The sequence below is a fragment of the Pocillopora verrucosa genome, chromosome 11 (assembly GCF_036669915.1).
Source record: "Pocillopora verrucosa isolate sample1 chromosome 11, ASM3666991v2, whole genome shotgun sequence".
Classification (NCBI taxonomy): Eukaryota; Metazoa; Cnidaria; class Anthozoa; order Scleractinia; family Pocilloporidae; genus Pocillopora; species Pocillopora verrucosa.
The window spans coordinates 13174539-13188832 of NC_089322.1; the positions used below are offsets into that span (position 1 = coordinate 13174539).

At 37.7% G+C, this 14294-nt stretch overlaps 1 protein-coding gene and 1 pseudogene across 1 annotated transcript; both read right to left on the reverse strand.

The window, feature by feature from the left end:
• Positions 1-679: 679 nt before the first annotated feature.
• LOC131791299 (collagen triple helix repeat-containing protein 1-like) lies at positions 680-1671 on the reverse strand (annotated as a pseudogene).
• Positions 1672-10233: 8562 nt separating this feature from the next.
• LOC131786413 (collagen triple helix repeat-containing protein 1-like) lies at positions 10234-11226 on the reverse strand. The gene is made up of 2 exons (XM_066158719.1): positions 10828-11226; positions 10234-10593 (listed from the first exon to the last, which is right to left on the reverse strand). Exons 1-2 carry the CDS (start codon positions 11173-11175, stop codon positions 10234-10236), a joined length of 708 nt encoding a protein of 235 aa, XP_066014816.1. The 5' UTR covers positions 11176-11226.
• Positions 11227-14294: the final 3068 nt, after the last annotated feature.

A 14294-nucleotide genomic window follows, 5' to 3' on the forward strand; every position in this document is an offset into this window, starting at 1 on the left:
TACCTAATTTGATTTAGAATTGATGAATGAAATCAAGTATAGGACAGTACAAAGAGTTTAAACAAAGGGATTTTATTTTATAGTCATGAATTCTTATGGAGAAAATATATTTCCATGAAAAGAGACTGGTGTTTACAATCTAATTGAAAAATATTGAGTGAGTTGTGAGATTCTATGGTAAATGTTTTTCTCAATTTGTGATCAAACAAGAAATCTTTTGTCTTTATTTAATGTTTAAAAAGGTTTCAAAACTATTTTTCAAGATACTGAGAAAAATGTGATAGAAATAATGGAAAAAAGTGAAAGATCATATCTGGTTTGTAATGTAACCAAAAATACTAAGAAGCACATACAGTTGTATCACTAATGATTAAAGAAACTACCATTTTGTGGACTAACGCATATCACACAGTTTTATTGTAATAAAGAGACAAACTTAAAACAATTCAGTAAAAAACTTTAAGGAGGAGACGAAGGTATCTACCGGTACATAGCATAAAATAAAAACTACCTAGAAAAGTACGTGTAATTGGAAAGAAGCAGAAGGTTTAAATTGGAACAAAGGAATCCTCATAACACTATCGGGGCAAAAAAGTACTTATGACAAACAGTAACTTCAATTTTTGGGTGTTATGAAAAATATGACATCTAAAAAATGGATGAACGAAAAACAGAATATTCTACTCCAGTCCTTTGGTGAAGACGACAGGACTGATTAGGACTGGGCTCTAGAGACTTCTTCTATCATTATCCGGGATACTGAGTTCCATCCAGTGAAAGCATTACCCAGTGTATTACTGGGACACTTTCCTACCCATAACTCCGCAGTAACCCTGCCCTGTGAAATGTTTTCACAGTATCCCTCAAATGATCTGTGATGAAGCAGCTCAGGACTCCCAGATGGCTAGGTGTTGTACACAACAGCCTCAATTGTCATTGGTCCACTGCATTCATTTCCATTAAACTCGAAGAACCACCGGTTGCATTTAGTTGAAATGCCATAAACTCTCGTATTTCCCTGGAATGAGACCTTAATAGCTGTATCATATTGCAGCTTGTTGAATAAGCAATCCTAAAAAAAAATGCCAAGAGGACAGTCTTAGTGCAAAAGAAATGTTTTATAAGAGTGTTATAGGAAATAATTTGATGATGACCTCGTACTTTTCCTGCCTTCAAGAATGCACAGAATGTTTAATTGATATTTTTAGTTTGGCTGCATCGCTCTAAAGACTCTTTCAGAGATGGCCATGACAAATTGGCTCTAACGCTTAATTTATTTACTGCATTTTCTGTATATTTCTGTACCTTAATCTTTCCACTATCTCTATCATCATTCAGATTTTTCCACACACACTGTTTCCAGTTGGTCTGTGACACTGCACTATTCACGATTTCTCCTTTCTCACCTTTAAATCCCTGCTCTCCTTTCACACCCTTGATTCCTGGTGGTCCACTACTGCCACGTGACCCTTCACGACCTTTATCTCCTTTTATTCCCGTCATTCCAGGTGCACCATTTTTACCAAGTGACCCTTGATTTCCTTTTTAACCTCTTGTTCCCGTCATACCTCTCGGTCCCTTGACACCAGGTTCCCCCTTAGCCCCATCTTTTCCTTGCTGTCCTTGCGGCCCTGGGGCGCCAGGAATTCCCGGCATTCCTGGTATGCCATTCGATCCCGGAATTCCAGAAAATCCGCGAGCAAAAACGGATTTCTGAGAAAGAAAAAAGAACATATAGTAATTGGATGAACGTACTTGATGTTCATTGATATTTAATTGTCTGCCCAAGTAGCACAGCGGTTTCTTCAGAAACTAATCACGTTGAGAATTTAACTTCGTTTTAGAAGAAACAGCTCGCAAAATTGAAATATCTCATAACGTTGTAGAGATATCCCTTAAAGAAAACTCTTTGCAGCGATGTTCTACTTTGTCTTTCAAAACTAATGATTGATGAGGGATTTGTTTTGCACTTAGCTCGGCAGACATGAGTGGTAAACTGAGGTATGACAAACGAACACGTCATGAAGTACATGCGATTTTGTAGTAAATAATCGTGGATAAAGCTTGCTGAAGAGTACCTCACATGGGTCTTTGTCAGCGCCAGCTTGAGGATTCTGTTGTTGAGGACTGGTGGTTATTCCCACGGAACTTACTCCTGTTTTGGATGAGAAAAATAACGAAGCAGCGAGGATCAGAAGCTTCGCCATACTTCGATGGTTGCTTCGCGCGAATACTTTGTGCTCGCTGTAAATAGTCTCCTTATGTACATGCCTATTGATTTATATCCTGCTGAATTTCATTTAATGCAAACTGTCAGTTCTCCTGTTAAAATAACAATCGTAATAAAGAAGCCTGGAGCTAAATGATAAGGATGTCTGAAACTACTCGAACCCACACACCGGGTAAACAACTTGACTGTGATATCCTTATCAGTTCACTAATGAAGCACGTACTGACAAACAGACCAATGTTTCACTCAGATTCAGAGAAATTACGCAGGAAAATCAGGGCCACAAAATCTACCTACTCTGATCAAACGAGAAATATTGAGAAGGAAAGTTCGATATGGTCTGTGATATAATGTTCATTTGTCTTTAGCTCGATCTCGGTATTCATGTTATTGGATCCATTCTAAAATAGTACAGACATTTTTAAAAATGTTAACTTATCATGAGGTGGTGTGTTCAAAATCTGTCGACATTTAATGATGGTACAAATTATAGTCCCGTCTCAATGATATCAAATTTAACTGAAACTATAATGTGTTTGATTGAAGAAACAGGTGATAGCACCCATGAGCGTTCGGGCCGGGGGGAGCTGAGGGCAGCCACCGTCCTTCCCTCTCCTTCCCTTCCCAAATTTTGAGGGACTCAGATTTTTTGGGCAGCAACATAAATTTTGGCAAAACCAATTTTTACAAAAGTTTCCACGTTTCGTTTCGTCTTTTTTTCTTTCAAAGCAATGTTTTTTTATTTTAAGCTTAAGTAGACGTAGTAAAGTCAGTTAAATTCATCTTCGGACTGCGAGTGTTGAGAGTAAATCTGAACAACACTTATAGTCTGTGCCGATATCTTCAGGGAAGATTCAACAGCGTATGGCAAATACTGTTAGCAATGGGTCTGAAAATTAAGAGGTGGTTAACCGGTTCTCAGTTTGAATTGCGAGAAGCCAGGGCACTCTGAGAAACGCCATCGCGTAGCCCTCAAGACCTTGTAGGTGATCACGTGCAAAACCAAACGCAGCTGACATCGGGATCGCACCAACGTATGAACACTTACTTTGCGTCCATCGACATGGTGCTGTCCGAGCTTGAGCTCAGGTTTAGTAGAAATAATCTGTGTGTTGGGAATATCTGTCACAGTGAAACACCTGATAAAGAAAGCTTCTTCGGCGACGCCAAATCTTACAAAATCGGCGGCGAAATTCTGGAAGCTGAGAAGAAAGTGTACGCGAGATTTCGTCTTGTGCGCGGATTAGGCCACAAATGATGACTGTTTCAGAGATGCCAAGGGTAATGCACGAGAATAATTTATTTGATACGTTTCCAGAGTGTTCTAAGGTGGTACATATTCTTGCAGTGATACCTGTTGCATCGTGTTCCACAGAACGATCATCAAGTCCTTTGAGCTGATTGAGAACTTACCTCTGTAGCACTATGGAGCAAGAACGTGTCAGTAACATCGCACTTATTTACGTAACCTTGAAAGGCATATGCCAACCCTGTAGTAAAAAACGAATCGTATCACTGATATCTTCAGCCGTCTCGGCTCGTGTTGTGTTGTTAAAATTAAGAGCGACATTTTTGTGTCTCTTTCGGTATTTTCTCGAAAGTGACGTTTTTACTAATTATCAATATTTTAGGTGTTTCTATTCTACAAGACTGAGAGGTTTTTTATCAGCGCAATTTAAGGGTCACATCTGTTACCATTACCGGCTAACAGAATTCATCTCTAGAATGTAAGCCTTCAATGCTTCAGATTATTTCTCACACAGTCTTATGTGCTGCTATCTCGCTGGAATGAAAATTTTTAAATTCAAATAGCTTTACCAGATTGTAGCTTGTTAAATGAGCAATCCTATAAAATATGCCGAGAAGACAGTCTTAGTGGAATAAAAACATGTTTTAAAAGAATGTTATGGGAAATAATTTGATGATGCCCTTGTACTTTTCCTGTCTGCTAGAATGCACAGAATTTTTAATTGATATTTTTAGTTCCTCCGCGTTTCTCAAAAGTCTCTTTCAGAGATAGCCTTGACAAATTGGCTCTAACACTTAATTTATTTTACACTGCGTTTCCTAGATATTTCCTTACCAATTCAAAGAAAATTGCCCAAACAGGTCATGTTATCTATAAACAATCAGATGTTGACCCAGGAAACTTCCATTAGATACCTTGGAGTTTACATAGATTACAATATTAGTTGGAAGATGCACATTACTAATATTTCTAAAAAAATCAAGGGAAGTATAGGCATTCTTTCTAAACTAAGTTATTTCTTAAGTACTAAAACACTACTTAGCCTGTACTATGCTCTGGTTGAGCCTTTTCTCAACTACTGCATAATTGCCTGGGGTAATACCTATCAAACAACTTTGCAACCTTTGTTTATATTACAGAAGAAAGCCTTAAGAATAATCACCTTCTCTAGTTATAACGAACATTCGAGTCCTTTATTTAAAGATCTAAACGTTGTAAAGTTGTTTGACATCATAACCTTTCAACTTGCAGTATTTATGTACAAGTTTCATAATAATCTTTTACCTCCTGTTTTTGATCCTTACTTTAATTCTGTTAGGATGTTACATAATTATAATACCAGATTATCTAGTAGAATGTCCTATGCTATTCCAAAAGTCAGAACAAATTATGGAATTTTCAATATAAGATTTCAGGGTTCTAAAGTCTGGAATGATATAAGCGATCACATAAAGCTTCTTCCTTTGAAAAGTTTTAAGAAAAACCTTAAGCTAATCCTTATTGAAAAATACTAATAATTTCCGTAGCCTTCCGTCGTTCTTTACTCTGATTTTCACAGCGTTTTTGATCTTGTTTGTATGACCTTGAATGTGCATGTCTTTGTGTGTGTGTATGTTATGTCTGTGTGTGTTTGTGTATGTTATATCTTACCAAAATCACTGTATTAGATAAATTACCTAAGTATAGCTGCCCTTTTCTTCTAGCCCTTATGGTTATTTGGGGCAGCTAGTACTCCTCTACATCTTTTATTGATATATTCTGTTTATTATTATTGTAACATATTTGGGTACGAATAAATTGTTGTTGTTGTTATTGTTGTTGTTGTACCCTAAGCTTTCCACGATCTCTATCTTTGTAAAAAATCCATTTACGAAAAAAGAGACTAGCTTTAGAGTCCAAACTCCGTAGTAAATATGTATTGAATTTGTTAAATGAAAAACAACATTTGGCTAAAATAAGAACTCCAAATCCCAAACAAAGGAGTAACAAATTTACGGGAACGAAAGCTCAAAAACAACGAACTTAAACTCCGCGAAAACAAACTAAAAGTGCGCAAAAATGTCCACATCAGTTTTCCAATGTCAAGGTTAAAGTTCTCTGACGTGATTGACGAATTTGTGAAATCACACGCGCCGCGCGTGAATGCTAAAAGAATACGAAGGGTAAAGAGGGAGAGAAAAATTGTTAATTAAAATTTAGAAAAACGAGAGAGATTTTCTACAATCATCATTCAGATTTTGCCATACATACAGTCTTCAGTTGGTCTGTGACAATGTAGCATCCACGCTTTTAAATATCACAGATCACAGCGTTGTAATTAACAAACTGCGGCAGGATAAAAGCGGGCGGGTCCTTTGATATTCTGGAGAGGGTTTCTACGGGCTCTGAAGCACCTGATGTCATGTTTATTGGTTCTATGGTCGGTTACGGCATTCATGCTTATATTGAGGCGATGACATATATTTTCAACTCTTGTGTTGTGAATTTAAAATTAATAACGATATTTTTGTGTCTAATGTTGGTATGTTCTAGAAAGTGATGTTTCTACTAATTACCACTATTTTAGGTGTTTCATTCTTCCACAAGACTTAAAAGGCTTCTTATCAGCGTTAGGGTCACATCTGTTACTGTTTTCGGATAACAGAATTTATCTCTAGAATGTAAGCCTTCAATGCATCAGATTATTTTTCACACAGTCTTATGTGCCGCTATCTCGCATAGAACACAGGTGTGGTGTCAACTTGCAAGGTTTAGAAAACACAACCAAGTGAGAATATCTTTGCATATCTTTTTGGTGACAGAAATTAGTGTGAGTTAGCTGGGGTTAGAGTTGTAGCAGCAAGACATGTTCCGATGGTTACTTTGCGCGAATAGTTCGTGTTCTATGAAGGAAGTATATATCCCCCTATGTACGCGCCTATTAATATCCTAGAGAATTTCGTTTCAATTTAAACTGTGGGAAGCGCTGGAGCTAAATGATAAGGAAGTTTCAAGCTACTCGAGATCACACACGGATAAACAACTTAAGTCTGATATCCTTACCACGTTTTTAATGAAGCACGTAGCCCCCTGCAAATACATAGAGAGGAATAGAAATTTGATTAAGTCTGTGACAGACGTGATCTTCGTTGGCCTTTGAACAGTACTCACGTATTCTGTAACAATTCTTAAACAATTTAAATACCGAGCGTTAGATCCTTCCTGAGGTAGTGTATTAGATGTTCCTCTTTAAACTCCATTCATATGTTTTAATGATGGTACAAATTTCAGACGGGTCTCGCTGCAAATCTTGTTAAACTGAAACAATAATGTTTTTGATTGAGGAAATTTGGGATATCCTTAGTTATGTTGTAATTAGAAAATTTGACAGTATAAAAGCGGCCAGGCCGTTTAAATGTTGAGATGTTCAGTATGGTGTTCCTGAAACACATTTCAGAGAATTAGAAAAGTGCATTGCCTAACATCCTGTACATAAGTTCACGTATAGATAACGCATCCTTATTGAAAACTGTCGACGTTTTTTTTTTTAACGAGCCTGAGCTTTTTAGAAGGGACGAGTTGTCATTTGTTCGCGAACTATTACAGTGCCTCATGGTTGCTTTTTTTTTGGCCAGTCAATGAATACATATGAATGACGGCCATAATCGGATGTTTTCTTTGCGCAAAAAGCATCTCCATATGTAAACTCTCGGTCACTATCCTAAAATAAGAATTTTAACAAGGGAGCGATGGAACTAATTAAATGAGAAGGAGTCTGAAACTACTCGAAATCACACACGGGTAAATAACTTAACTCTGGTATCCTTATCACGTTCATTAATGAAGCACGCATTGGCCAATAATCTAAATAAATTCAGAGAAATTACCTGGAAAATCCAGGCCACGTAACATCCCTTTCCAGATCAAACGTGAAATATTAAGGAGGGAGAGATATTTGATATAGTTAGTGACTTCTTCTCAGTTTGGCCTTTGGATGGTGATCGGGGCGGAGTGAATTCGCACTTGAATAGCATTTTGACCCAAATTGAAGGCAGCGTCGAGAACCCATCCGAGGTTCTCAAGTTAGTCGCCGAAGGAAAACAGTTAATCAAGAAGCGTCAGAAGCTGATCAAGATTGCCGATAGAAATAAGCTAAGGAGGGTTGGCTTGTGGCTCAAGAGTACGAGTCCAACGATCTCGAACAGAAAAAAACTTTTTGAACACCGTTTGTTTTGATCACTGATTTTGGGGCGGTGCGATAGATTTGCATCTCCAAACTCTGTTGATGTGTTTTAATGGTACAGAATTTGAGACGCTGCGGCGTTTAATCGAATTAATAATGCGCAAGAAAAAATTACGCACTGATTAGCTGGAAACGATTGAATTCTCATGTAACACGCCTGCGAAGTTGTAACACGATTGCAAAGTTGTAACACGAGTGCAAATTACAAGTAGCGCGCGCACGCTTTCAAAATTTCGTCGGTCCTGACTTTCTGCGTTTTTTTTTTCCATGTACAGTATTAAAAAGTAATAACATGATTTTTCTTGCAATTTGGTGTCAATAAATTCTGGTAAATTTTTCAAAGACTACAAATTGCAAATTATTTCAACCAAACTACACTCGAAATCATGTTATTACGTATATAAAAAAGGTAATTTTAGAGAAATTAGTCAGAAAAATCGGGGCCTCGAAATGTTCGTATTGTGATCAAACTTGCCATATTGAGAAGGAGAGTAAGTATGGCGTAACATACAGTGAGTTTAATATGGTCTCTGATATGATGTTCATTTGTCCTCCGGTCGATTATGATATTCATGTACATTCTCGATCGATTCCAAAATTGCTCAAAATGTTTTAAAAAGCGTTTGTTTGATCCGTGCTTACCATAAGGCGGCGTGATAGATTTTCATGTTCAAAATCTGTTGATGCATTTTAATGAAGCAAATTGCAGACTTGAGTTGTGTGGTTTAAATTTAGAGCGGCATTTGGTTCTTGTTGGTCCGTTTTCGATTGCGATGTGATAATTAATAAACGAGGGAGTATTTTATCAGGGTTTCTAAACACGAGGAAACTGGTAAAAGCAAGAGACCGAGGCGGAGTGCTTTTCTGCTTTTTTTTGGTTGTTTTTCTTTTAAATTGGTTTCTCAAAAGGGTCAATTTCATTATTAGTAAAATAAAAAACAACAACAGAAAAAACATCATGCATATATTTCTTTTTTTCTTTCTATTATTGCATTATCACATGTGCATATTTGCCAGTAAGCGTGATGAAATGTGTTCTTGTTCTTTTTTAGCTAGAGTAAGTTTCACATAAATTATGCGCGAAACTTGATCATTATCGTCCTGACCGTCACCCATGGCATCGTGCCGAAAATTATGCTTAAATTTTTCTTTCTGTTCAATTCGATAATTCAAAATAACAGCTTTTAAGAACCCCTCGGCCTCCCGTACCCCTGCCGTATTCCTACCACCAACAGGTAACACTTGCTAACAAGAAAATGCTTACCGAAGTTCAGAAAATAAACATTTTGCTGAACAAATTCCTCAAGCGCAAGCAAGAAAAGTAGGCTTCCTGTTGACAGCACTCAGGATGGAATTAATTTCTTGGTAAACTGTAACATGAAGGGATTTTTATGAAGTCACTTACTATAACATTATGCCCAACATTATGCCGATATAAGTTATCTGACCCTAACCAATGTTCTTTAGAGGGGAAAAGTATTTACTGTGGCCTAAATCGTCTTTGGAACTCAGAGAAATCTCCTTACCGTGAAATATATAAAGCATTACTCGGTGCCACGAAAATAATGAATTTAGCAGAGAAATGATAATTACAGATTTGGCTGATGAAGCTATAAGGTAAATGTATTCCATGGTAAACGCTTTTTTCTTAAATGAGCATAGTGACTCTCCGTCTATGTTTCAAAAACTAGCTTCCAAGAAGTTGATAGCACACTGTGACAAACGCTTTGAGGTAGGTTCTAATCAATAAACGGAACCACTCATTATTTGTCACTTGACTAAGTCAGCCAGTCAATGAATAATGGCTGAAATATTCAGTTTTACCTGCAGAATATTTGAGCACGAACAAATTGAAACTAGTGATAGGCACCCACTTCTTGATAATTATTTGAAAAACTTCTTCGATCTTAAAATTAATGGTAATAATAGTATCGATGATTACAATGATAAAATCAAAAAAAGTTGTTATTAATATGTACCTAGATAGTGGAGAGCGTTGAAATCGCGCTACTTAAATTCCGAATTCCCTTTGTTATTCAACTCTAAGCAACGCGCGCCGGATTTGCACCTGGAATTTATTTTAGTCATTGCAAGAATAAATGAGTGATCTTTTTGTTCTATTTTAACTCACTGCTTTGGTATATAATAATTTACTTAAACAGCTATTCAACTTAGTGTGGGTGGCAAGGGTAGATATTTTCTTCGCCGCTTCGCAGCTCGGGAAATATCTTCCACCAGCCACCTCTACTTTGGAAAATATTTGTGAGTTTTATATTACGAACAGTTTCTCCTTCTCGCGCGATTGAAAAGAAATCAGTAACCTTATCAACTCAGATGATGAAACCTAATTATCTTGTACCACAATCACACAAAAAGTAGGGGAAAAGTTTTAGAAAAGAAAAAGATGTTTGTGACAAAAAGTAAAACATTACGCACTATAGGATATCAATAGTGGCGGAAAATCTTGAAAGCTAAGATGATGAAATAATATAATATTGTTCACCATTCCTTGTATGAAAGTGACGAGAGTAATCAGGACTGGGCCCTAGAGACTTCCTCTATCATTATCCGGGATACTGAGTTCCATCCAGTGATAGCATCACCCAGTGTATAACCACCGTGACACTGTCCTACCCATAACTCTACAGTAACCCTGCCCTGTGGAATGTTTTCACAGTATCCCTCAAATGATCTGTGATGAAGCAGACTAGGAGTCCCAGATGGCCAAATGTTGTACACAGCAGCCTTAATTGTCATTGGTCCACTGCATTCATTTCCATTAAACTTGAAGAACCACCGATTGCATTTAGTTGAACTGCCATAGACTCTCGTATTTCCCTGGAATGAGACTTTAATGACTGTATCAGACTGCAGCTTGTTGAATGAGCAATCCTTAAAAAAATGCCATGAATACAGTCTTAGTGCAACAAAATGCATCAAAGAGTGTTATAGGAAACAATTTAATAATGCCCTTCTACCTTTCCTGCCTTCAAGAATGAACAGAATTGTTAATTGATGTTTTTAGTTTGGCTGCATTTCTCAAAAGTCTCTTTCGGAGATTGCCATGACAAATTGGCTCTAACGCTCAATCTTATTTTTTATCGCATTTTCAAGATATTTCTGTACCTTAATCTTTCCACTCTCTCTACCATCATCATTTTTCCACACATACTGTTTCCAGTTGGTCTGTGACACTGCACTATTCACGATTTCTCCTTTCTCTCCTTTAGATCCCTGCTCTCCTTTCACACCCTTGATTCCTGGCGGTCCACTGCTGCCACGTGACCCTTCATGACCTTTATCTCCTTTTATTCCCATCATTCCAGGTGCACCATTTTTACCAAGTGACCCTGAATTTCCTTTTTGTCCTCTTGTTCCCGTCATACCTCTCGGTCCCTTGACACCAGGCTCCCCCTTAGCTCCACCTTTTCCTTGTTGTCCTTGTGGCCCTGGGGCGCCAGGAACTCCCGGCATTCCAGGTATGCCATTCGATCCTGGAATTCCAGAAAATCCGTGAGCAAAAACGGATTTCTGAGGAAGAAGAAAGAACGTATAGTAGTTGGATGGACATACTTGATGTTCATTGATGTTTATTTGTCCGCCGAAGTAGTACAGCAATTTCCTCAGAAACTAAATCACGTTGAGAATTAGGCTTCGTTCTAAGAGAAACAGCTCGGATCATTGAATGATCTCATAACGTTGTAGAGATATCCCTAAAAGAAAACTTATTCCAGCAATTTTCTACTTTGTTTTGGAAAACTTATGATTGATGAGGGATTTGTTTTGCGCCTAGCTCGGCAGACGTGAGTGGTAAACTGAGGTATGACAAATGAACGCTTCATCAAGTACATGCGACTTTGTAGTAAATAATCGTGGATAAAGCATGCTTAGGAGTACCTAACATGGGTCTTTGTCAGCACCAGTTTGTGGATTGTGTTGTTGAGGACTGGTGGTTGCTCCCATGGAACTTACTCCTGTTTTGGATGAGAAAAATAACAAAGCAGCGTGGATCAGAAGCTTCGCCATACTCCGATGGTTACTTTGCGTGAATAATTCGTGTTCTATCAGTCAAATATATATCTCCTTGGGTACGCGCCTATTTATATCCCAGAGTATTTCCTTGAAATGTAAACTGTAGGAAGCGATGGGACTTAATGATAAGGAAGTCTCAAGCTCATCGAGGTCACACACGGGTAAACAACTTAACTCTAATATCCTTTTCTTGTTTTTTAATGAAGCACGTACCCTTACAAATACATAAAATTTCCCGGAAAATCTGGGAAATGAAATGTTCCTCTTCTGATCAAACGTGACATATTGAGGAGGCATAGAGATGCGATCAAGTCTGTGACTGACGTGGTCTTCGTTTGGCCTTTGGACGGTACTCACGTATTTTGCATAAACTTAAACGTTCTAAATACCGAGTTTTGGACCTTTCTAACACAGTGTGATAGATTTTCATCTTCAAACTCAATCCATATGTATTGATGATGGTACAAACTTCAGACGCGTCACTCTGCAAATCTTGTTAAATTGAAACAATAACGTTCTTGATTGAGGAAATGCGGAATATTTTTAGTTATTTTGACCCGGCCAGTCATTAATTTCACAGAAAACTGTATTTTTATGAGAAAAATGCGGCAGTATAAAAGCGGCCAAGCCGTTCAGATGTTCAGTATAGCGTTCCTGGAGACCTGAAGCTCATTTTCGAGAATTAGAAAAGTGCATTGTTTATCTTCCTGTACATAAGCTCGCGTATAGATAACGGATGCTCATTGAAAATTGTCGACGTTTTTTTTTTTTAAATTAGCCAAAGCTTTTTAGACGGGGCGATTTATCATGTGTTAGTCAAGAACTATGACAGTGCCTCATGGCTGCTTTTTTAGATCGCCACTGGATCGGAGATAAATTTTTCTCTGAAATATGTTGAACATCTCTGAGTACAACCTTAGTTTTTAAATGAGCATAATGACCTTCTGTTTATTTTACAAAATCTAACCTCAAAGAAGTTTAACAAAATCTTTCAATTTAGCAAACGAAACTGGTATTTATCTGTTACTTGATTTAGGTGGCGAGTCAATGAATACAGATGAATAACGGCCATAATCGGATGTTTCCTTTGCGCAAATACACACTTAATATTGTTAGTTGTGAAGCATCTCCTGTACGTGCCTTTTTGTATCCCAAAAAATTTCCTTTAAATGTTAACTCTCAGCTACCATTCTAAGAATTTTAACAAGGAAGCGATGGAGTTAATCAAATGGAAAGGAAGTCTGAAACTACTCGAAATCAGGCACGGGTAAATAACTTAACTATGATATCCTTATCACGTTCATTAATGAAGCACGTAATCTACATAAACTCAGAGAAATTACCCGAAAAATCCAGGCGACGTAGCATCCCTTATCTGATCAAACGTGACATATTAAGAAGGAAGAGATATTTGATATGGTCAGTGACATGATTTCCGTTTGGCCTTTAGACGGTGATCGGGTATTCTGCGATAATATCTAAAACAAACAACCGAAAAAAAAAGTTACTATTGAGCGATATAAATTCGCTTCGTCAGGAGAGTCACGTGAAGAGTTGGGTATTAAGTTTTTTAACTATTCTTGGCGGAGGTAAACAGTGCGATGGACTTCCAATGATCCACGCTTTTCTTGGCTGATCCATAGATCTGACGCTATTCTTGTAACTCTAGAAGCGAGCATCGTTCAAATGTTCCTATAGTAAAAAGATTATTTATGATAACTGTGGACAAGTATGTTTTGCTTTTCCTCTACATCCAATTCGACCTCCAATGAATCGCACTGTTGAGAACCAATCAGATTGCAAAAATGACTAGTGATTTCAGAAGGAATGTAATAAGGTACGGCGCTATCGAAAACAGCTTTAATTCCTTTCCGTGTTTCCTTATTGGGTGAATTTCCTAGAGCTGCCTCCCCAGAAGTTGCGATTATCCATGATCATTCCAGATCATCCATGAAGATCATCAGAAGACAACCAGTATGGTCGTGTTTATGACTTGGCATCTGAAGAAGATGATCGGTCGCGGGCTCGCCTCCCCTTCAGTTGCAGTGCAGGGCGTATCTTGTTCTTCATAAAAACACATTCTCTTGAGAAGTAAAGTTATAAATAACTGGGGTTCTTTGAAAGAGGTAGTGCGGATAGAAAGGGTTTCAATTCTGGTCAATATTGGCTTTTATAGGCTTCTTCCAAATCTGAGGGAACGTGCTGAGGGAATAAAAAAAAACATACATATGCGATAATGCAAGGAAGAGAATAAAAATACAAATTAATAAAAAGAAGAAAACATAGGAACCCGTGTTACAGCGTGCAGATATCTTTTGAGCCAGACCTACACACCTGAGCCCAATACCACGCAAAGAAACTCGAAAGAGTGCTATATATGAACTGGCTCGCACGTGCAAGCAGGAAAGGCTATGACAACCAGCAAAAATGATAGCAAATGCAGATGATATCTGATTAAGTGTTACTTGAAAAGAAAACACGAACAATTCTTACTTCTCATGAAAGGTCACGCAGTCACGCTACAGATACTATTTCTACGTGGAGTTTCTTGATGGTGGAAA